General features: G+C 44.8%; 1 protein-coding gene across 19 annotated transcripts in view; it reads right to left on the reverse strand.

Moving 5' to 3' along the window:
• Window positions 1-23,296, reverse strand: part of LOC126916263 (ras GTPase-activating protein raskol) — a 251,021-nt gene that overhangs the window by 136,182 nt on the left and 91,543 nt on the right. For 9 of the 19 annotated variants that reach the window (XM_050721854.1, XM_050721861.1, XM_050721853.1 and 6 more), the window contains 3 exons: window positions 19,533-19,645; window positions 7,875-7,916; window positions 5,277-5,463 (listed from right to left, as the gene is read on the reverse strand). In XM_050721854.1, the coding sequence (XP_050577811.1) occupies window positions 5,277-5,463; window positions 7,875-7,916; window positions 19,533-19,645 (342 nt within the window). Of the gene's footprint in view, window positions 1-5,276; window positions 5,464-5,538; window positions 5,632-5,914; window positions 5,951-7,874; window positions 7,917-19,532; window positions 19,646-23,296 lie in introns of those variants that run through there. The other 10 variants (XM_050721869.1, XM_050721873.1, XM_050721871.1 and 7 more) reach the window with 6 other exon arrangements.

Raw genomic sequence — 23,296 nt, forward strand, 5'->3', positions numbered from 1 at the left:
AAGATGGCTGGGACGTTTCTTTCGAAAGAACGTCGGATGTCGTCGGTTTTCTTCGGTTGGGATAAATATGCTTTTCCTTCCTATCGAAATAATATCTTACATTTTAATATTTTGCAAGCAGGCTATCGGTATCGGCAAAGTTATCGCTGTAAAAGAGCAAGTTATCTCACGATCTGGAATCTCGAAATTCGATACGACCGATATGCCATGGGGCCGGCTCGCTAAAATTAGTTTCGTCGAAGAATATTAGTGACCAATTCTATTTCGATTTCACTTCGCAACACCAAAAGTTATCGGCTAAAACGGTCGAATATCGCGTCATAATCGCGCAACCGCATCCTAGATGGGACATCGGCTTGGAACACCCGTTTCGCCGCTATCGTGTCTTTCTCGCGCGGACAATTAAATTGCGAAGGGCGAGCAGAGGCGGACTACCGTCCACGTCGGTGAATCTGTGTCTCGGGATAGACCGGTCGAGGATATGCGGTTGTCGGTGACGATAAGAGTGGCCCGCCTGGCGGTAAGTTGTTTTTCCAAAATAAACGAACGGATCGAACTGAGCGTGAAGCGAATCATCGTCGGTGGATCGTTGTGAACTCGCGAACTCGTCCAATAGAACAAAGAAGACCGCGCGTACTATTTATCCATTCCTCGATACGCAAAGTTGCCGATAGATATTTTATTGTTATAGCTTTCGCGTTTCGTTGCGATCAAAATTATCGAAACGATACAACTATGGCAAAGTATCGTGGTAGATGTACTCGTACGATTAACAGCGACCACTTCGTAACCGATCGTATCGTAGGTATGTCTATGGGATTTGCGTAAACGGGTATAATTTACACGAATTAACGCGATGTAATATTCGCGAAATGAAAATTCGATTAGACACGCGCACGTATAGTAAACGATACGGTCGGCTGGGCTTAACGGTTAAACGGAGTTTAGGGAAAAAGTTTCGGCGAGCTCGTTAATTCGGACGATACTTGGCACGAGTAAGTACGATTCGCCGTCTTTTCCACGTTACGGCAAAGAACGGCGGTAGCGATTAACGAGTCTCTGTACAGGTATAAAATTGCACTTGACGAACAATAGGGAAATTAGGGTCGCTGGTGTAAACGAGGCGAAGTAACGCGTCGTCGAGGACTTTGTTTCTACGGTGTATCAAGAGCAAACTAGAAAGCACTTTCCAATGTTATTTTACGTTACACGATGTAAACGTATTCCGAGCAACCGAACCCTTATACTCGTCAAAATTATACCCGTTATCTCGTTCACAGATCGAACGACCGTTGCACCTTCGTCCGTTCCTATCGTTATCGAGAGGCTACTAAAGCATTCGACCCGTACAATTTCTCACGATACGAGAAAAGGCCTCGACTTTCGAGCGACGCGACGTTCGGACGTTCGCGTCTAAAGAAACACGGTGGCTTCGATTACAGCCGTCTTGCTCGTACCATCCTCTTCGATTCGGATCGTTGAAAACTCGAGGAAGCGTCGTTGGTCGCGAGGTTCGCGCTCGCCCTACTCCGGTACATACTACGCGGCGTATATACGTGGCGAGCATACGAATCGCTCGATCAGCTCGCCAAGAAACCTCTAATCGCCGTTCTTTTCGAATAACGGTTCTCCACCGGTTTCTACGAATTTCGTTCTTCCTATGAAAGATCGTAGCGACTAGCCCGCGATCGCCGTTCCGTTCCTAGAGAGATTAGCAGTTTGCCGGAGTTTGTTATTTATTGGCATCGCTAGATACGGCGACGAAAAATTCAAGAGTTGGTCCGTAAGCGTTTGCGAGAAGACGCGATCGCAAAACGACGAAAAAGAGGGTCGCGGGGCGCTTTCGTTACATAACCGAGCAGAGACACGCTCTAGACTATAGAGGATCGTTGTGCAGGCGGCAATCACGACGATGTTGCAATCGCGAAGATCCATTCGCGACCGTGCATTTACGTGGGTGGAAAACGCGTGTGCGTTGATGCATGCAACGCGGACGCGCCTCGGACCAGCGCGCCGACACGAAGAAACCTAACCGTACAGAGGCTATACGCCGCTATAGGACGACTCTTCCGGTGCGAAGGCATATCCGGTGCCTGGGACAATACCTGAACGATGATCGCGAGTGACAACTCTTTCGATCGATTATCGGACGCCGTTCTTTCGATACCCTTTTTTATCCGACAGACTCGTTTGTCCGTCTCTCTCTCTCTCTCTCTCTCGATCTCCTTGAATTTAACAATTTTGAAATTATACGTACCAACTATCGCCGATATAGTCGATAATCGGTCGTAGTGGCTGACGCGATTTTAAACGCCAGGAGGCAAGGTAGACGGAAATGTAATAAATTCGAGCTTTTAAAACGCAACAGTAAAATTACCAGGTGCTATTATTTACGTAATCGGTTGGACGTACGTGTTTTTCCTGATTGAAAACGAGCGACATCGAGTTTTCAGGCGAAACGGTACGTACGTTGGCATCGGTCGCGCGTTTATCCAGCCTGCGATCTCGACGTGGTATTACGTTTAAATTAATAATCCCCGTTGCGTCGCGTGATTGCCGTCACTCGGAAACGCGTCCGTTACACGCGTGTTATTACGGGCGGCGTGCAATTTCAATAATAATTATAATCACGCGCGTAGTTCAGCGAGACGAGGAGGGCAACGGACAAAAAGGAATAGATGGAAAGAGAAAGAAACGCGTTTGCCCAAAGAAACTTGCATCCTCCGTGCCCTCTCTCTTCGTACCGGTGACTCGAACATCGGCCATCCAGTTAAAAACCTGCTGAAATTCTTATTTCCTACGATTATATTTGATATATCGTTACTTTTACGAGGCTACGCTGAATATACGGGGGGTAGTCACGAAGGTCACTCGAAATCACCGCTCCGATTCACATCAACATGGTTATTTGCGAAGGTAAACGAGTGTTCGTCTAAGGCTAAGGCAATCGATATCCTGGTCTTCTTTTTTTTTTTTTTTATCAAAAAGTCTCGTAACGCATTTTCTGTTCTTTTTTTCTTTCTTTCTTTCTTTTCTTTTTTTTTTTTTTTTTTTTTTTTTACGAAATAGACGGTTTTCCTCAATCGAGAAGGATTACAGGAAAAAGGTTATACGTGTAATATGATTCACGCACACGCAATGGTGACTAACGTTTTCCTCTTAACGCCGGTATTATTTTCTAAATTTTCCTCAAACGCTTTAGTCCGATGTAAAAAGCAACCTGAACGTTTCTAAAAGTTATCTCTTTCGTCCGCCAGGAGAATCGTTGCGTCGACTTCTTCAGAAATCGTACCAGAAACGAACGTTAACGACTCTTGGTTGATATTTGCAATCTCTTAAGGACACGCTTCCAAGTTGCAAAGTCTCACCTCGATAAATCCAAACCGTGGTAACTTTTACGTAACCGCGCAGCTTCTACGATTCTGATCTTGCAAGCTCGTAATCTCAAAGAATTTAATACGCTTTGGAAGATGGATGAAAACGTTGAACGAGAATCTTACGAGCGAGTCGAGTTAACTTGAATTTTTGTTTACCGCTTCTTAAGTCGTTCTTAAGTCGAATTCGCCGTCGACTTGCCTTTCGCTGTTTCCAACGAGACAGCATTATCGCGCGTTATCAACCGCGAAACGACCGATATCTCGGAGAAAGTTACGCGGAGGTAAAGGAACAAAGGGAACGGTCGACGTTCGGGAAATACGGGAAAGAAATCCAGTTCCTGACAGGCAACTAGGAGAACCCGGCGTAAATCCGCGCGATATCAGCCATCGAGGCGACAAAGCAGCCTTCGAGAACTCGCCAACAACCATCCGCGGGTATCGCGCTGTAAGATCGGCAGATCTAAACTCTCTCTTTTCTCTTTCCTCGAAATAGAATCGACTATGCGTCACAGGCAAGTTCACGGAGAATTCGTCCAACGAACGGTCTAAAATTCATCGGAATTCTTGGGAAAAAGTTGCTCGATCGAGTTCCTCGGCGCGTTAAATCAGCGCGAACCAGACAGCGCGGAGGCAACGCGGAGAATAAAAGAGCGCTTTCGATTCTGAAAGAAACGTCGTCCGAAGGATAGAACGATAAATGGCGAAAAATTCCTATTCGCCTTTGATATTCAAAGTTTCTCGAAGATGACGAAAAAGGCGACGAGGCTATGTTCGAAGTTAGTAGACTATCCTTGATTATTTGCGATTCGATTTGTTGAAATTGCGATCAAATTGCGTAGAGAGAGAACGGATATGTTTATCATAATTTTAAGTAAAATACCGATGGAACAGGAAGAGAAGTTGGCTATTGTTGTAGTTGTTGGCCTAGTAGGATACTGTAACGCGCGTTGTACGGCACGCAGTTGCATCGCAGTACTCGCAGCCTCGCAGTTCGATAATGCAGCCTGTCGATAACGCAGAACTTTTGCGCTGCGACCTACGTTACCATCTAGCGATATAGGTCGATAACAAACGCGTCGAAACTATTCGACGATATAACGCGTAATGATTCTCGTTCGACGGTTAAGCGCGTAGAAACAAATAGAACTATGCCGCGCCTTTATATAAAAATCGGGAATAAAACGGCTAGAGTTTACCAACAGTTGTCCAAAATACAAAACCGCGAATATTCCACCGTCCTAAAGCTTCGCCGTCTTGTCTCTTCCATTTACGCGATCCTTGGAACGCCACGCTAATTGCCGGCCATTAAAAATCGAACGCGAAGCCAACGCGAGTGGGAAGGCTTCTTCGTCGGTGCGCTTTCAACGAGAGGCTTGACGCGCTCGGGGAATTGCACCTGTCGAACAATGTCCGCTCGTTACGAGCACAACGTACGCGCGTTTGTCAGCAATAGCAACGACCGTCCGAGACAAAGCGCGATTAATACCACGTGGTCTCGATTTCGTACGCCGTGGTATCGGTCGCGAGATAAAGCATCGACGCTGCAGGGGAGTCGCGCGCGATTTCCAACCCGAGGAAAAACACAAACGCTTCCGTGTTCTCGTTATGCAACGCGGAACGCGATAACCCTTTCTGATCGCTTATTAAGCGCGAAATCATTAAACGCGCAGCCGGCCAAGATTCTGCTTCTATGGGAAATTGCGTGGCGAATGAACCGATCCCAAAGTCGCGATCCTTGTCGTTATTACGAGTTACGATCGTCTAACTTTGATATTATAACATGTAAATGTCAAAGAGAGAGAGAGAGAGTGTCAAAGTAATTATATTTTCGTAAAAATACTATGTATAAGTCGCCGCTTAAACCGAGATCGATCTTGAGCGTACGTTTCATAGACTCACCTATTGGTGACGCGGTGTTGGCTTCCCTCAGGCTCACCGTTTCTGGTTCGACCGCCGCTTCGTCTTCTTCGATCAATGGTGGCGGTGGTGCCAACGGTCGTGATTCGTAACCCCAATGCTGTCGAAAAGCACGTGCGCCCCCGTCCAATCGAACACGTGGTAACTCGACGAACATCGCGTCTCCCAACTGAGAACAAAATTGTCCATACCGTAGTATTGTGATTTTAATATCGCTGGTATGTTATTAACGATTCGATAATACTCGTGATTTAGAAGGATCGATCAACGAAAGCGGAGAAAGAGTAGATTTGAGAGAACGTTGTTTGTCTTCGTCGTCGCTGACGAATTTTCCATGCTGAAATGGCAATGATTCGTTAACGAGAGAACAGACGATTGCAGGTATTCGTTATTACGAAACTGGTTTTCTTGTAGTTGGAAAATAAGTGACAAGACGCATCGACGCGTGCCGTGCATAGACGTGGAATCTTTATTTCGTTTTAACGATACCTGTCGTACGACCACGCGAACTTTTCAACAGATACAAACGACAATTTACGCTTCTGCTAAACTATTTCGCGAATACCTGATCAAGCAGGTCAGCGCGATGCGATAATTTCGGTACGGTTCGCGACACTCACGTAGCCCCGAATCACGTCCATTTCGGCGCAGCCGGAGCAACTCGACGAGACGACCGCGTTCAGTCGATCCTATCAGCGTCACGGTTCGTGTCATCGAACTAGCAGAAGAATTAGCCCCGACTAGCGGTTGTCTCTCGGCGTGGAAGCGATTTCGATGGAAAGAAGAGGTCTCGTTTGCCGAGAAAAAGGAGCTGCCGGTTCGCGACTCGCGACAAGCTCAACAACGACTGCACCGTGTTCGGTTTGTCTTAAAATACCGTAGATTGACCTGACACGACACGCTGACGTCACTAATTAGAGCTCGTTGAACGCGGTGTGCGGCGCGTGAAATCCAGAGATCGTCTCTCTCTTTTCTCTCTCGACGCGATTCGTTTCTCGTTGGAAACAGAGGTGGAAACGAACGAACGAATCGATCGAAAACAGAGATCGAAGATGGGAAATTATTAATTTCCATTTGTTTCCTCGTTGCCCGCGTTGTACGCCGTTATTTGCCAATTATCATCCCCTAACGAATTTCTCGCCGCACGCACGTCCCACGAAATGAACGTTTTGCGAGGATCAGACCGCTTGGCTTTGGGCGAAACGATGCGACAACGATAGGCGGGTGCGTTACGAATACGGTTTTGCAGCCTTCGCAGCAGCGGCTAAAACGAATAATATTTCGTTGGTGCGAGGATCGAAGTTTGGCGATTCGTGTTTTTAGAACGCAAAGTTTCTTCTCCCGGGTTTCCAAGTATCGCACGAAATCCCTGTTCCTACGATACAAAAACCTCCTACCGTTTCGCTAGTCTTAGAAAGTATAGCTACTTCTAACCTTTCACCGAACATTCCGACAACAAGACGGTTAAGGAAGGAGGAGCACGCGTCCGCGATCGATCGCGGTCGAACGAGCCGTGAATGCGGTCGCGGTCGTATCGCGTTAACTGTAATTACCAAGCAGACGCGAACGAACGCGTCCAATTACACGAATCCGGTATTGGTTTTGGGCATTGGCGTATATAACAATCCGCCATCCCGCCAATCGGTACTCGCATTCTTCTTCCACGACGTTCGATTCCTGGCTTGCCAGGGAATACGTGACCCCGTTTTCCATTGGAGCAACGGCGCTCCACGCTAATTCCACGAACGTCTCTATCGTCGAGAAAATCGCACCTCTGCCATTGCCGTATCGCGAATCGAAGAGAAACTGGCGATACGGCTGCCTATACGAACTACGTGCATGGCGAGCAAATAATATTCCAACGACGAACTTCACAGGCAATGACGCGACCTGCGGCGACGATCCTCGTCGCCGACAAAATTGCATTAGGTGGAGAAACGCGGGGACTCGAAGAGACTCGAAGAAGGTCAAAGGGACGAAAGGTAGCCAGTCGTTTCGATAAATTCGTAGCAACAACGTCCTTCGACGGACAACGAAAGAAACGAACGGAAAAGAGCACGCAGGCCCTTTGCCCGCTAATTCCTTTGTCGTTTGTCCATCTGCGTCTTTTACGTGTCATCCTGGCTCGAGAAAACAATTAGTCGCGAACCTTTGTACCGCGAATTCGATCTTTAGCAACGAAAAATTAAGAGAACATGGGTTTAAGGTTTTGTCCAAGTTTTACGCCTCGCGTTCCAGTACGATATAACAACTTTCAAACGAATCGATCCCGTCGAGATATCATTGCCTCTGCGATATAATCGAATTCTGTATGCTTTTCAAATTATTATCTTTACCTTTTCGGTTATCGAAGTAACGCGAAATTAAAATCATCTCGGCTGTTCCGTTCTCTTGTCACGTCTGGCGTTCAACTATTCTAAATTTATAAACGCTAGGCTTCGGTGTGAAAAATACAACAGGAAAATGTGCAAATTACGCAAACACACAGGGATAAAAGAAAACGAGACACGATGTCGTCGGAACGGAAGCATATCGGAGGGACAAACACAACGTTCGAAGGCACACTGATAGAGAACAAACCTTGTTGCGAGACTTGAACATACAGGCGGTCCCGGCGAACAGCTGCGTCCAAGGAAACAGACAAATTAGTTACTAATTGCGCTTGTTTAATTTCGTCGACAGATCCAGACTGATTCGGGAATCCTTCCGGATTCGACGGTAAATTTCATTGCTAAACCGATACGCGATTTTCGAATGTTGCGAGTTTTGCGTATTTAAAAATACGCGGTTTGTTCGACGCGTACCATACGATAGAATAAAATATTAAGCGCGAGACGCGGATCGTTTGTTTTAAATGTATGGATTGAAACGTACGCGTGTGTACGCATGTACACATATAGAAACGTAAACACAATATCGATAACAATCCAAGTATTATCGTTTGGAGAATTTTTTACAACTACCTCGTACGTCGGATCGATGAACGATAAAAGCTACTTTCACTTATCACCGTACGTACGTTATCCTATGTATGCAAAACGTGCAATTTGGTACCGCGAAATCGTACGTAAATTAGGATCGGAATATTTTTGTCCGTTTGAAACGTTAAATCGATCGATTCCGTCTCGAGCGTTACACAGGTGCTTGGCTTTTCCTTCGTTACAAAGTTGGGGAGAAAGTCTCGAGGATATACCCATCGACGACTCTATTTTACAAATATAAAAAGTCCAGTCTACGTCGCACGAAGATCATCGTTCCGCTTTTCTTGTCCGAGTTTAGCTTTTCTGCGGCAGAAATTCTTTTATACGTCGGACAAATACGCCGTACACGTGGTCACGTGGGAAGCAAGCGGAGCGTAATTAATCGGCCGCCGACGAGGATAATTAACGTTCCGAGTCGAGGGCCAAATTAAGATACTACCATCTCTTACTATCGTCGTAATTCGAGGTATCCCGGTGCTCGTTTTAAATCCCGATTGATAACTCGACCGTCCCCGAGGAAAGACGGAACGCGGAGACGCGACGCACGCCACGATTCTAGAATCGATACCCGGCAACGAGCGCCAGGAAGCGGTTTAACCACACGTTTAAAGAGGTTCCCTTCTGAAACCTGGTACGTATAACGCGTCGAGACCGAATCTGGTTTAACATTTTGCTCCGCCAACGCGATTACGCGATTGGAACGAACGAGAAAACCAACGGAGGATATTTTATACGTTACGCGCGTTACGTTAACGACTTGGACCAGCGCTTCTCAACTTTCTTCCCGTTATCGCCCTATTTCTACCATGATCGAATAAACCGTTCCTCGCGTTTCCATAAAGAGCGATCTTTGATAGATAATCGAAAGAGATATTTATACTTTCTACCTCTATTCATACTTTTGTAGCGCGGAAAACGTTCTACGAATCTGCAATCTTTTCTTCGTATACGTATCGACGATTTCGTGTACTTCGCGAACGCGAAAGCGTTCCATATAAATCGGAAAAAGGATCGAGAAACCGCCAACCACCATCGGAATCAAGCTGGAAAAACCAACGCGCGCGATCTTCTCGCGATCTCGGACTCGATTTGCTTTCCGTTCGATCCCTCGCGCTCGTCTCGGTTCGACCTTTGTGTACGCGTCTGTACGGTGAGCAGCACCGTAGCTACCTAATTCGATCCACACGATCGACCCGTTCCGATCCGACCGATCCGATTACGTCCGTGAGTACGCGTTACTATCTTCCGTGGATAATCGATCCGTCAGTAACGCTGCAATCGATTCACGTGCCGCGAGTCTGTCCGTGATAACGGAACACGTACACGCCGCCTTTTCCACATGCGCGAATATTCCTTATTCCTCTATCGCAGCCCCGTTCGAGCGTGAACCGTTTCGTTCGAACGTGTAAACTCGACGTCGATGAAACCAGACGCTCTTCGCAGCTTCGTTTCAAGCTCTTTTGTGATCGATACTGTGGCCAACAGCGTATAATAATTTCCATAGAACGGACGCTGAAGTTGAAAATAAAGAGACTGCCGATTCAGTGCAGTTTCGTTAAACCAAAGAGAAAGTTAAAGATGTCTCGAGGACGAAGCAAACGCTTCACATAATAATAAGACGAATCTATTCGTGCATTTAAAATATCGATAGAATGATGTCGCGTTCTTTCATATACGTACATACATATATATATCGTCTATGATTAAAATTGTTATTTACACCACCAAAATCGCTCGAAGGATTTTATATTCCAAACTAAATAATGAAATAGTTCTTTGAGACGTCGAAACGAAAATCTGGAAACGAACGCGTCGACGTCTTCGACAACTTTTACGCGACAGTTTACCTACGTGGAAATCTGCAATCTCGTCACGAGATATCAAAGGCCGACGCAGACGTAACTCGTATCGGTTCGACGTAATCTACAGAATGGTTTTTTCATAAAAAAAAAAGAAAGAAAAAGGAAAAAGAAAAAAAGGACGAAGCACGAAGGGAGGCTGAACGAAATTGCAGGCTATACGAACGTATCTGCCTCGAATCGATACGAGTAATACCGTACGGGGTTCTCGACTTCTGCATTTGTTTCAAGATGTTACCGAAGGCGTACAGAAGCAGAAGAATCTTACGAATGCTCGATATAAATATACCGGTGGGTCGCGGAATAAAGATTCAAATTTCTCGAACCGGATAAAAAAGTTATCTCGATAAAAGTTTTTTTTACGTGTCAATCATCTTATACGGTGTATAAAGTTTATCGGCAAGATAATACTGCTTCGAGAATACGAGAGAAAGTTTGTTTCTTGGGTGGCGAATAAGATAAACGTCTATCACGGGAACCGGTAAGGAGATCGTCGAGTCTGAACTATAGGTAGTACTCGTTTAACGGCGTAGCGCGCGTGGACAAAGTGAAAATTTCCAGTAGAGCTGCTTTGCGCGTTTACAGCAAGTAGCCGAGCGCACCGCGGATAAGTTCATGGAAAAGAGAGGTTTCGAGAGCGATACGGGCTGACGATTAGGGGTTGAGACGAGAGAAGCAAAGCACGAATCTCTAACGAGGCACTGCTCGAAGAGCTGCTCAGGGAGCCGGAGCAACTGGTGAATTTCTAGCTCGTGTCGTCCCTCGAACGAAGCCAATAACGTTGCCATTGTATCGGATTATACGATAAAGGTGTAACTTTGATGGGGAATCTCGGCTATGCGACTCTCGACGAGCGCAAATTCCGACTCCGCCCGGGAATCGATAGACGTGCTCGTCGATTACCTTCCCAAACTTCCTCGGTCATCCATGATCGTCGATAATGCTTATCGAGTATCGAGGAAAACCTAATTTTCTTTTTCGTTTAACCTAATGCTATAATTATCCTTGTTATATAAAGCTTCGAACGATGTTGAACTACGCCTGATCTAACGCTATTTGGGTACTCTGCGATGAAAAGAGATCGTTCTTCCACAGTTAGGTACACAATCGTCGCGAAGAAAGAACGATCCGAGGTATCTGGAGAAACCTTACGCTAGCGGTGCGTTAACGATCGATAAATCCACCGATTTCCATTGCTAAAGAACCGTCGCTCGAAAGCGACAATTGCTACATTTCCAGCACCTTAAAATACGACGTCGTTAAATGTACTCGTTTCCTTCAATTACGGGCCGTGGTAATCGTCGCATTTGTCCGCGGACTGTCCGTGTCCTTAATAACGGGGCAAAAAGGAGGACGTTTCGGTCGAAAGGTTAAGCAACGCGTTGAATGTCTCCGAACGAACAATGAATTTCAATTTCACGTTGTTATAACTTTGTCCAACCTATTCTTCTATCTTTCCCCTTCTTCGTCATTATCTTTCTCTTCGTCATCTTCGACTTACGTCGTCGTCGTCGTCGTCGTCGTCGAATAAACGAACCAACGAACTCTCGGGGTCAAGAGGTTCGTTCGCCGCTGGGCATTTACTGAAATCCGCGCGGACCGAAATTAGTTCGGTTAAAAGAAGCGCTTTCTTCGCCATCCACAATCCACGAGACGAGACGTTCTTTCGGAAAAAGGGAGAGAAAGAAAGCTCCTACTTTCGTTCTTTGTCGGTGCCGCGGATTCGTCGGAATCGCTTTGCGACGGCGATAATTCGGGAGAACGACCAGCGTAAAAATAATTTAGCCTTAAACGCGTGTACCTATCGCGCAACATGTACCTTCAAAACGATCGAGAAAGGAATGAAAAGTGTCTAATATTTTCAATCTCAGACCTGCGTAAATACAACGTGACAAAGTATCAACGAACAAGCCTTCGTATAAATAATCAACTCGCGTAAAAACTACGACGCTGGCCGTGTAATACACCGCGGAGGAATATTTCCATTTCGCGAACATCCGCTTTCTTTCGTAAGAGAGTAAAATGGAAGAAAAAACTTATCAAAGAGGACGACGAAGTCTCGCGCCGTTTCATTGACTCGATAACGCGCCGCCTGTTTATTTTACCCTCCCGCGTCGCCGATCGTCCAACCTAACCCCATATAAATGCACCCTTCTGCCTCAACTATCTCTCTACGCAACTCAAACCCTCGTCTTTCGAGCTCCGTGGAGCGCCACGATCTTTCAAACTTTCACGATCGTCAGGGAGTTTGGCCGTTGAGCAGCGCGTTTCGTTGAATGGCGCGGTTGCCATTAAGTTGCACGAAGGAACAAGTCTGCCAAGGGTTGCCGAATGTGTATCGGGCGCTGGCTATTAGAATTGCTCCATCGATAGTTCCTTTCACCTGGACAGATATAGAAGCCGATGTCGGAGAAATTTGGCAATATTCACAGGGATACGTTTTAGTTCGCGCTTTGTTTGGAATCTCTACTTTTCTTGAAATTTGACAGACACGCGAGTCCAAGAGAAAGGTAGAAAAAGGGTATCGAGGGAAAATTGAGAAACGTTTGCAAACGTTTACCTTCGCAGAGAGTCGAGGAAGATTCTCGAATCCGCGAAGTAACCCGCTTCCACGCTTCTCAAGAGCGATTCGAGTAGCAAAAGGGGTCGAAAGGTTGGCGAAAAGGTGAAGCCGATTTATCCTCTGGCTGAAACCGGCTTCCTCCGAATTCACGTTGGATTCCCTTTACGATCGACCGAAAGAAGGATAGGTCCTATCTCTAGCACCCTGAGTCACCGCGAAAGAGACTAACAAGAAGAGGCGAGAGACGAAAAAGAAGGGGTTCTTGCGCGTGTGTGCACGCCCTACACTCTCAAACACCGCAAGACTCGTCCTCACCTTCCAAAAAAGGGAATATCGACTGACGACTGTCCGGGATAAGGGTCGACAGGGACGCGGACGAACAGGCAGACTTTCAGCCCTTTGGTTAAGATGGACGAGCCACATAGACTAACTCGGTCGAATTTCGAATTTCGAATCCTTCGGTTCGACCCGAGTCATCTCGCTTGAGGTAGTTGTTACGTTTTCGTGCGATAAGCGGAATAAAAAGTCCCCAGATTGATCGGTTTGTTTAAATAGAAGACAAACTGCATAAAGCTCGTTCAGAGTGCTAGTGAAATTGTTTCTCTTTTTTTCCTTTTTTTTTTTTTTAAGGGAACTTTTGTCTTACCTATACCGTAAGTTACAATTGTAGCTTACAGACCTGGCCCACCAAACAAGAAATAAAAACAAACAATAGGAGAGGAGGAGAAAGATAAAGTCGCAAAGACACGATTCGCTCGTTATCTAGAGTAATCAGTATATACAGCTTCGTTCGATTCGAAGCAATCTTTTCAGAAGTTAAATTGCCCGTCAAAGATTCAACGATACTTTCTTAACCAAACGGTAAAGCGTAGAACCGGGCACTCGCATCCTCGTACGCACAATATCGAGGAAAAAGAGAGAGGGAGGAAGGGAGGGGGAAGAGAAAAAGAGAGAGTCGCTGAATCAAAGGCACTCGGACAAAGACGGATAAAGAGCAAACTGCGAAGGAGGGAGAACGAGATAGCAAGATTTAATCACACCGGTCGTATTCCCCTCGCGTCTTGAAAGGGACACGTTCGCAAAGCCAGACAGGAGAAGGAGGAAGGAAGGAAGGAAGGAAGGAAGGAAGAAAAGGAGGGTGGAAACTCGCAGGACGGGGGATACGATTTAATACAGAGACCCATTCGTTCACCCCTGGGGAACGATTCCAATGGAGAAGGTTGCATTTTTTACTCGCGTGCCGTTTGTCTTGTACGTGACGAGTATGAACATGAACGCATCAAATTCAAAGAATTCAGACCCGGAAAGGAGAGGCACGCGCGGATTCTCGCTGGCTGCGAGAAGAAATATCGCGGCGCACGTGTGTCCTTGATATCGCAGCACGTTTTAGCGCCTCTGGAATTGTTCGCGAGGTATTTTTGGCGATTTCGCGGTTTCAACCTGGAAAGAGTTTAATTCGTTCGTGCGTACGGATAATTTTTCGCGCTACGTGCAGTCGTTACGGGCCTGACTTTGTGTATTTATTTATCCAACTGAAGAAAAGCTTCTATAAATATAGTCTCGTTATTTTTTAGACGGATCGTGTATAATTTACTTAACACCGTTACGATCGTTTATTCGCGACACGATACAAGTTCTATATACGTTCGATATACTTGAAACGTTTAAAGAAATTATAACAAATATCGACGATGATAATTAGAAGAAATTATAAATAAATCGCGTTTAAATAAAAATTCCTTATAATCCATATAATCCTTATAATCCATACGTGCTAATCGGGTATATTCTATAGTTCGGGTATTCCTCGTCCGATCGCGTATGAATAAGAACACCAGAGATCTTTGGTCTTTGATCCGGCATCGAGAAATCCGCTACTAATAGACAGAGTCAAGACAATCCCCTACCTGCAACCTTATCAGACTTCGTAACACGAGGCAACGACAAAAGTAAAATCCCTGGGAATTACTAAGAAACCCCACGGTATACTCGCACTTCGAATCCAATATCGAAGGCTTTCCATTGCGCATTGTTTGCTTTTACCTGCGCCAACCCATCCCAGTTCGCCGATCATTATCGTTAACACCTTAACACGCGGAAGAGAAACTTCCCACCATTCGCCGAACAACAATAAAATAGCAAATACTTTCGAGAAATGGAGATAACGTACAGAAGAAGAAATACGATATAAAATGCAGATAATGTCCAATTTACGGTTTACTGTTTATTGGAAACGCGTAAAACTTGCATCAAAGAGGAGTCTCGTTATATATTCGTATCTTATTCGTTATTCCTATTGATTTCTCGATCGAATTTTATGCATCGAAGATACGGTTAATTAAGGATTTTAATCAACGTATTTGCTGAGAATTGTTGTAAGTTGTAATTAAATCGTGCAATTACCATGACGCGTGATACGATGATCACGTGGTCAGGAAACAAGTAAGCGTTTGTTTAAAACTTTCTTATCTTCATCCTTATCGAGCGAAAGATCGCCTATTCCATGAAAATGCAATAAAAAGGAACCTACTTTGTCCGATAGCAACACAGCGTAAACGTTTCCCGAAGAATTGTCATATAATTTAATTTAAGAAACCTATACGCGAAATATTCGGCAGAAAACGATAAATGACATTTTTTTGTTCAGGAGTAAGACAAATTTTGTAATAACTTTAAGCTACCCAAGATCAAAGTTACGGATTTCATAACGTCTTTTTCTGCGTGGTATAATATTCGTGCAAAATTTATAAATTTCAATACAAATTAGACGTTGCGGTAAGATCGTTTACATAGTGGAACCTAGAAAAATTCCCAACAAAGCTGTAACTATACCGAAATTGCTAAACCGAAGAGATCTCCCATATGAGATAAATACCAGTTACAGGAATGACATCCGCTGAGAAATTCATAAAGCGTAGTAACGGTACGATTAAGAACAGGCGAGACCATTAACTCGCGACTATTACAAAAATCTAAAAATCATCAGTTTCGATGGAACCTAATTGATAGAAAATGGAACGGCCGTGTTCGTAAGCACAACGGTACTAGGCTGATCGTGCACAGGCTTTCTCTACTTGCTGACTAAATTCTATTCGGTACGACATGCGAGGAACCGTTTGAGGGATCCAGACAGCAGAAAGAGGAGAAAAGAACACACACGCGTCTGCACACGTACGAAAGTACGCCGTTAACCCTATTCCTCGAGGGCGAGTTCAGCATCGGATAACGAAGGTTCTCGTGTTCCTGAACCCCACGAATGTGATTACACGGAAGGAGAAAAGCACGCGAGCTGGGACAAGGTGAAAGACAGTCTCGACGTCGGTTTCGATTTAGTAATGACAAGGGCGGCTCGATCATAGGGGGCGAACAGTTGCCAAAAAACGCGAAACATTCGAAGAATCGACCGAGAAAGTCGGACACTGACGAAGGTAAAGGGAGAAACGTCAACCACGTTAGAATGAAAAGTGTATTTGATAGAGGCGCGGATGTATATCGAGCGTGGAAAACGACGGGCATCCTCACGGTATTACGTACGAGTTACGTACGACGTTACTGTTAAATATATAGTACATTTGTATCGTACGTGTGAGAGCGAGGAAGCGGAAGAGCGAGCAGACACGTGTGTGCATCCCTTCCTTAGAGCGTGTATGCGAGCGTCGCAAGACGGCCCAGGTCTCCGTCGAGAAAGAAAAACAACAAGCGAGTGAGCGTCTGCTAGCCCTTCAGAGAGTAACCCACGTGTAAAGCTAAATTTAATTAATATGTAAATAAAGTTTAACCTTTTGTTCTCTCCAAATCCTCTCCATACCTTAACAGTTCCTCTTTTGTACATATTGGAAGGAAGTTTTGAGTAGATAAACTAGAAACAACGTTATATCCGGATGTTAGGGACGGGCATAATTCCGATAGGATCAACGACTTTGCTTCGAAGAGATTTTATTACCTCTGGACGTGTCTACGATACGCTATACGTTGCTTGTGATTCGTAAAAGTAACCAAGGTCGATAAATTTACGAAAGCTCTGAATTTTGACATTTTACTCGCGTTGACTGACCATCGTGGTACAATCAGCCAGATTCAGACAGATAGATACATCCTGCAAAAGAAAAGAAAAAACGAGGAAACGAGGAAACGAAGAAGGGAAGAAAAGGTAAAAGTAGGTGTTAAACGAAACTAAAAGAACTCGGAAACTTTACATTTTGAAAACGATTCGCCGACACGCTTGAATATTTCCTAGCAATCCTACAACACTGGAACATCAACGTTACTAGTTACCATCGTAACTATCTTTCTAGAATATTTTCCCATTCTATTCGATAAAAGACGTCCAAAAAACATTTTGCTGCGTGAAACAACGAGAGGAATGGAAGGAGGACACGGAACTCTTCAACGCAAGAGTAATTACTCCGAAGAAAATTCGCTATCTGATTTAAAAAATTAGCCAATCTCGGAGGCAACGTGGTTTCAAGCAGTGTAATAACTCGAATTCTCGCGCTCGATACTTTAGGACCTTGAGAGACAGAGAAAAAGAGATCGACGGATACGGGACGCGTTTAGGTGACCTCGCCAACGATCAAAATGGATCCGCAACGAGAAATTTTCGTCGTCCCTCGACTTCTACCTTCGTTCGTTCCACGAGAAACTATACGCCAACGAACAGATTCATACATGCTTGAGAATTTTTCCGTGTTATCTTCCCTCTATCTTCGCGGCTTCTTTCGCCTCCTGTTTTACCTTGAGATAAAGCTATAGGATAGGACAAGAAGAAGAAGAAAGGTAGTCAACGTTTACCGTTATACCGCTCAATTGAGTGCGGTGGAGAAGGAACTTCAGAGTTCGTAAGTTGCAGCATAGATGGTAAAAGATGAAAGTAAGCTACAAGAAAACGCAAGAGAAGCGACGACAGTGGAAGTAACTCTGGCAGAAAGTTATTGGCTTGAGCAAGCTTCCATGCAAGCGGTCGCTTGTCTGCGTCGAGAAGAGAGAGCGGTTCGTGACAAAAGTTCCGAACGAAACTTCGATCGGGTTTTTTTCTCGCTCCCTAAAGGACTATGTCTCGTTTGCAACGCGGTGGCTGCGATAACGCGAACGCTTAACGCGAAGATGTTCTCTGGAGCGCGCGAGCGGAAGCGTAAACGTCGACGTCTAAAAATACGTACTCGCGTCCGGAAGAATATACGCAGATATATCGTTTTCCTTTCTTTCGTTCCCAGTCGATCAAGGTGCGTGAACGTCGACAAATATTGGAAGGTTGGATTCCATCCTATATTCGCCACTCTCTTTCGACGTTCCTGAACAGCAAACGTTGCAAGATTTGATAAAAAGAAAAAGACAAATTTCAAACGAGAACCTCGAGGAATTTTTAAAAGCTCGTTGACGTACGAATTTCGATTCGTAAATAGTCGGCAACCGCTTTCAGTTGCAGGCCTTCCATAATTTTGGTGGAGATTAGCAGAGAAGTCTCGAAAGTGGTTGGCTGTGCAAACGTCAGGCTGTGTATAAACTTGCTGATCGAATTAGAAGCTGGCCATCCCTTTGCCATTCCAAGCGTACGATCAAACGCAACTCGACCTCCTTCCGTAGCGCACGATACAGGACAAGGGAGAAACACGGTAGAGACCGCTACGCGCGCAATTTTCCTATACTAAATTTTCATTAAATCCCCTGGCTACCTACAAACTGCAGGATATACACAACTTTCAACCCGATTAACTTCCTACCGTTGCGTCGCGTCGCTTCGTTCGCGTCGTTCGCCCAGCGATATCTTCTCGGCTCTTAGACGAATCCCGAGAAGGGGAATCGTTTGTTTTATCGGAATGTCGATCAGTTTGTGCCATGACTGCTCGGCCACACAAGTCGTCATCTTCCAAGAAGCGTCCTATTTCATTCCTCGACGCCTCTCGACGTCTGTTTATCGTCTCTCGCTATATGTACTCGCCGGCCGCTTTTGGGATATCGTTCCCTTCGTAAAGCCGATACCGCTGACATGCGTGAACGCGATAAAACGCGGTACTTCTGCGAGTAAACGTCGATACTCGAACAACTTTGAACGGCCATCGCGTTGTCTACCCCGCCCCCCTCCCCTAAATACGTTAATTGTAAGTATAACTTTCGGATTACGACCGCCAACGTTCCACCGTTATTTCGACAATTCGCTTCGGGCCAGAGATATAATTCGCAAATTAGGCGAGCTACGAATTCTGCGAATCGAGTTTCGAGTTTCGAGCAAATTCGAAAGCAGTACAAATCGTACTAGTACGTATTGTAAAAACCATCGATTTAATATCGAAGCGATTTTAATCGTGAGATTTTTTCTTTTCTTTGGAAACAACGCTGTTTGCTAAAAAATTAACTTAATTAAATTCACTTGATTAAATTTTGACTCCTCGAAACAAGATGAATATCGAAATCATAAGGATAAATAAAAAATTTGTAAACTACCGTACAAATATCGTAATTATGTGGTAGCACGAGAATATCTCTTAACGTATTTCTATACACATTGTGTATACGGTTAAAATGCAGTAAGGCTACGATCGCCAAAATCAATATATAGACAGAATAGTAATCGAATGATAGAACGATTTGCGGTAGAATAAAATTAAAAGATAATAAAATAGCAAATACGTTTTTAAGAACAAACAAGCTTATTTCAGGCGATAGGTATGCGAATACTAGCAATGCCAATGACGTAACGCGTTTGTGCGCCGCTTCTTATGGATCGCGATAAAGAAGAGGGAGGCTGGCTAATCCGGTCGAATTGGGCAGCGGGCTTTTCGCTATCGAAAGAAGATAGAAGGAATATTAGGAAAGAAAGAGAAGGTGTATTACTCACTGCCATATCCTCGCTTCTGTAAGCCGTGAGGGTCTGTTCGTCCTGGAGGAGGACGCAGTAACAAGGTTCCCAGCACGCCTCGGCGGCGGCTTCGCCAACGCAGCATTCAGCCTCTGGAAAAATAAAAAGAAAAGGAGATTGTGACGGACGAGCAAAGTTGCCAGAGTTCGGACGGTGGGCATCGTGGCCACGCCGCGAGAATAAAATCAACGCATCGGCCAGCGACAATACGAATAATAGGAGCCGTGCCGATTATTATCTCCGTGGAGGGGCACAACGGCGCAACGGTGCAACGGGGCAACAGGAAGCGCGACGCGATCCCTGCCCGCGGCCAACGATCGATAACGATCGATAATTCTCGCGTGCATTCGAAACGTCGCGTCCGCTGAAGACGCGAATCCAACCGGAGACTCGTCGTCTCAACTTCCAAGGATTATCCTTAGGCTAGGTGCGCACCAACGATACAGCGTGAAATACGTTGGAAATTTCTATTCAGAGGCCAAGTTCCATTACAAAGGAAAAGTTTCCGTCTACCTTGCAAATTTACTCTTACGACGTTGCAATAGAAATTACAAATCTAATCGAGCGAAAGCTCTTTCTCATAGTTTCAGCTCGTAATTCGTATGCTCGTGTTAGCGAATTATATTCCATATTTAACCTCGTTACTCGAAACGTGTTTGGACTGCGTTACGCAACTTGACGGCCGTCACGTAGAACGATCAAAGGTTGGAATACGCGCAAGGGCCAGGAGGCGATCGTCGTCATCTGGAAGCCGTGCCCATGACAGACCTCTAAATGAATTACCTAATTTCGAAATCATCCTGTCCCTGAGGAGCTGTCGCGTCGCCCAGTGACTATTTTATTTCTATCGGGTACCCGATGTCCCATGACGAAATGTTTATTATAAACAAAAGTTACAAGTATTCTGGAAGATTCGAAGATAAAGAAATGTCATAAAAGGTTAACGAGCCAACTGATTCACCATCGCGCGAATCCTGGTCACACGCCTACGCTTATATATTATACCAAACAGATCGCTTTGCCGATAAAGCTGCTAATCCAGCAGATTCATAGAGAAACAACAGCTGCGATATTCGCTTCTCACGCTGGTTAGCGAAGGAACGAAAACGATCGACGATGGAAGATCGTGTAACGCGAGTGGAAAAATTTAAAATTAATTCTAAACCATCGAAATTCAACGTAAATATCGAAATATTACGTACTTGTACGTACGTCTAGATCAATTGCCAAAAAGAACGAAGCACCACTTAACCCTGAGAAATTTCAAATCGAAGAAACTATTTTTAGAGGAGTATACACGTATGAAAAGAAAAGGCTTCGGAAACCGATCGAATCGCTCCGAGAAATTTTTGCGCCGTGGTAGGTTTGGAAGAAAAACACCGTTGAGTGAAAACAGGCAACGCGTGCTCAACGCTAATCCGGTCGCAAAAGAGTAACACAAAGTGCCCTGTGAATCGAAGTGAATCGTGAACGCGCTCATCGTCTCGGGCTGAGGGCTGAACAAATATCGATTCGACGTTCCAGACGCGGCAAAACCGTTTCTTGCTGCGGAGTGCTCGCACACGAACCGCGGATTACAACCGCCGCAGCGCGTGGCTGCTGGTTCGAATGCAGGTTTTCCGAGCCATTTGGAAGCACAATTTTTTTACGATCCGTGCTTTCTTCCTTCCATTTCTTTCTGAGATTTCGATTGGAATACACGATCGATGCAACTGAATCGCACACTGAGAAAATGAACGACAGTCGCGAAAGCCTATTTCACGTTTATATTCTTCGCACGATTTTTACCAACGATCTTCGCAAAACTTTAACTATCAACTACCAAGGAATCGCTGCTCGATCCAAAACGCAAGAGTCACCTTTCTCCCATTGAAATATCAGAAATAATCCAGACCGACCAATCTACCAACCTCTACATATATGTATATGTATTATATTGTAATTCACCGTTCTGCACGGGGAGTTCCGTATCTAGAGAAAATAACGCAAAAATATTCATAGAATCTGCCTTGCACCAAACACCCTATTTTGGAACACAGATAAATATGGTTCCACGGTAGAAAACCTGCTTCCAAGATTGCTTATCATTGTACGGAAAAGTTACGCCAGATTACGAACCGTTGTCATTTTTATACGTCCAGACCAGGTTGTTCTTTTCTCCGGCCACCGCGCCGCGCTATCCCGTCCTGTCTCAAACATCCTGGGGATTTTTGCTCCTTCAACCAGCTATTACGATATTCATATCCCCGCGTGACTACGTGATCTCATCCTATCATCCAGATCTATATATATCGCGAGCGAAAGGTTTCCCGTACTTGTTCACCTTTTTTCCTTCCGCTCTCTCCTTTTCCGTCAAGATTCCTTATTCCTCGGCGTGTATTTTTCAGGTATTGAAATTCTGGGCCGTGTACTTTTTCGCCAAGACCCTCAAAGGGGTCGATCGACGAACGCATAAATGAGATTCCCAGCGGGTCTCATTCTCGCTTTTTTCTTTCTTCTAGCGCAGCGTCTTTGTATCAGCGCGACGCGACGCAACGGTTATCCATTCCACGCAGCTCGAACGTGAAAAAGCGTACAAGTCGCATCCATATGGATGACACGGCAACGAATCCTCGAATACACGAGGCAGACAGTGCACGATGCTTGGTGATAGTGGAAAAGTCGAAGCCGTGTTCGAACGATTACGATGACGAATGCAGCGGCGTAAGGGCTTTTGGATGCCTGGCCAAACGCCAGGGAACCTCTTTGCACAAGTTCGACGGTAATATTCGTCTGGAATTCTTAATCCGGCTAAACGTCCCTTTTAATCATCGACTTGGCGAAAGATCGGTCGAAACACGTAACAACGTGAACATTTCGAATCGAAGACGACGATCGGCGAGTGGAGTAAGTTGTCCATGTAAAATAAAAGTTTCTGCGATATTATCCAATAACCACCGAATCGATCCACGAATAGACTACCTCAAAGTTACGTTGCTCTGATCGAACTATCCGAGTTTTCCATGTGACGCAGGTGTTGCACTAGTATAGGCATCGTGTAACGATGTACAATATGGTGTAATGTGGGCTCGTGGTAGTCGTAAAGACACCAAGATATTTCTCTGCGGACGTTACGTACAAGGGACCGCAACGCGAAATATTATACAGTTCTGTATCGGTAAACGGTAATAGCGTCGGGATACCGATACCAGACCATACTGTACACCGTTCTCGCATACGAAAGTTATTGCCTTAAATCGACGCGTTATTTTCGTTCTAACCGGTACTTGTTTTTTATATTTCGGGAAAACGAGCTTAAAAACTATATTATAAGACAATTTTTTCTAACGCACGACTGAAATTCGTTATCCATAGTATTCGTTCCGATGTAACATTCTAGAATTTTGATTTAGAGATTGTTAGGATGTCGTTTAGTTATTTGCACATGGAAATATTCAAATTCCGTGTAATATACGATGCAAAAATTACAGTTTATTCAAAATATTTAAAAGTGAAGTTGAAATTGAATTTGCTACCAATTAAAGAAGAGTAAAATATTTCTATGAAATGGAGAGTAATATAATTATTAGCGCGAAATCTTTCGATAGCGGGTACCTAGTGAATAAAGTTTTTGACATTTCGCAAACTGGTCACGAATAAAATGATAAACTTATATATCATAACAATTCACGTAAAAGGATTCTACTAAATTAATCATTTGCAATGAGAAAATTTATCGAACGATTCCTCTAGGAAGGATCATC

Source organism: Bombus affinis, chromosome 5 (assembly GCF_024516045.1).
Source record: "Bombus affinis isolate iyBomAffi1 chromosome 5, iyBomAffi1.2, whole genome shotgun sequence".
Taxonomy (NCBI): domain Eukaryota; kingdom Metazoa; phylum Arthropoda; class Insecta; order Hymenoptera; family Apidae; genus Bombus; species Bombus affinis.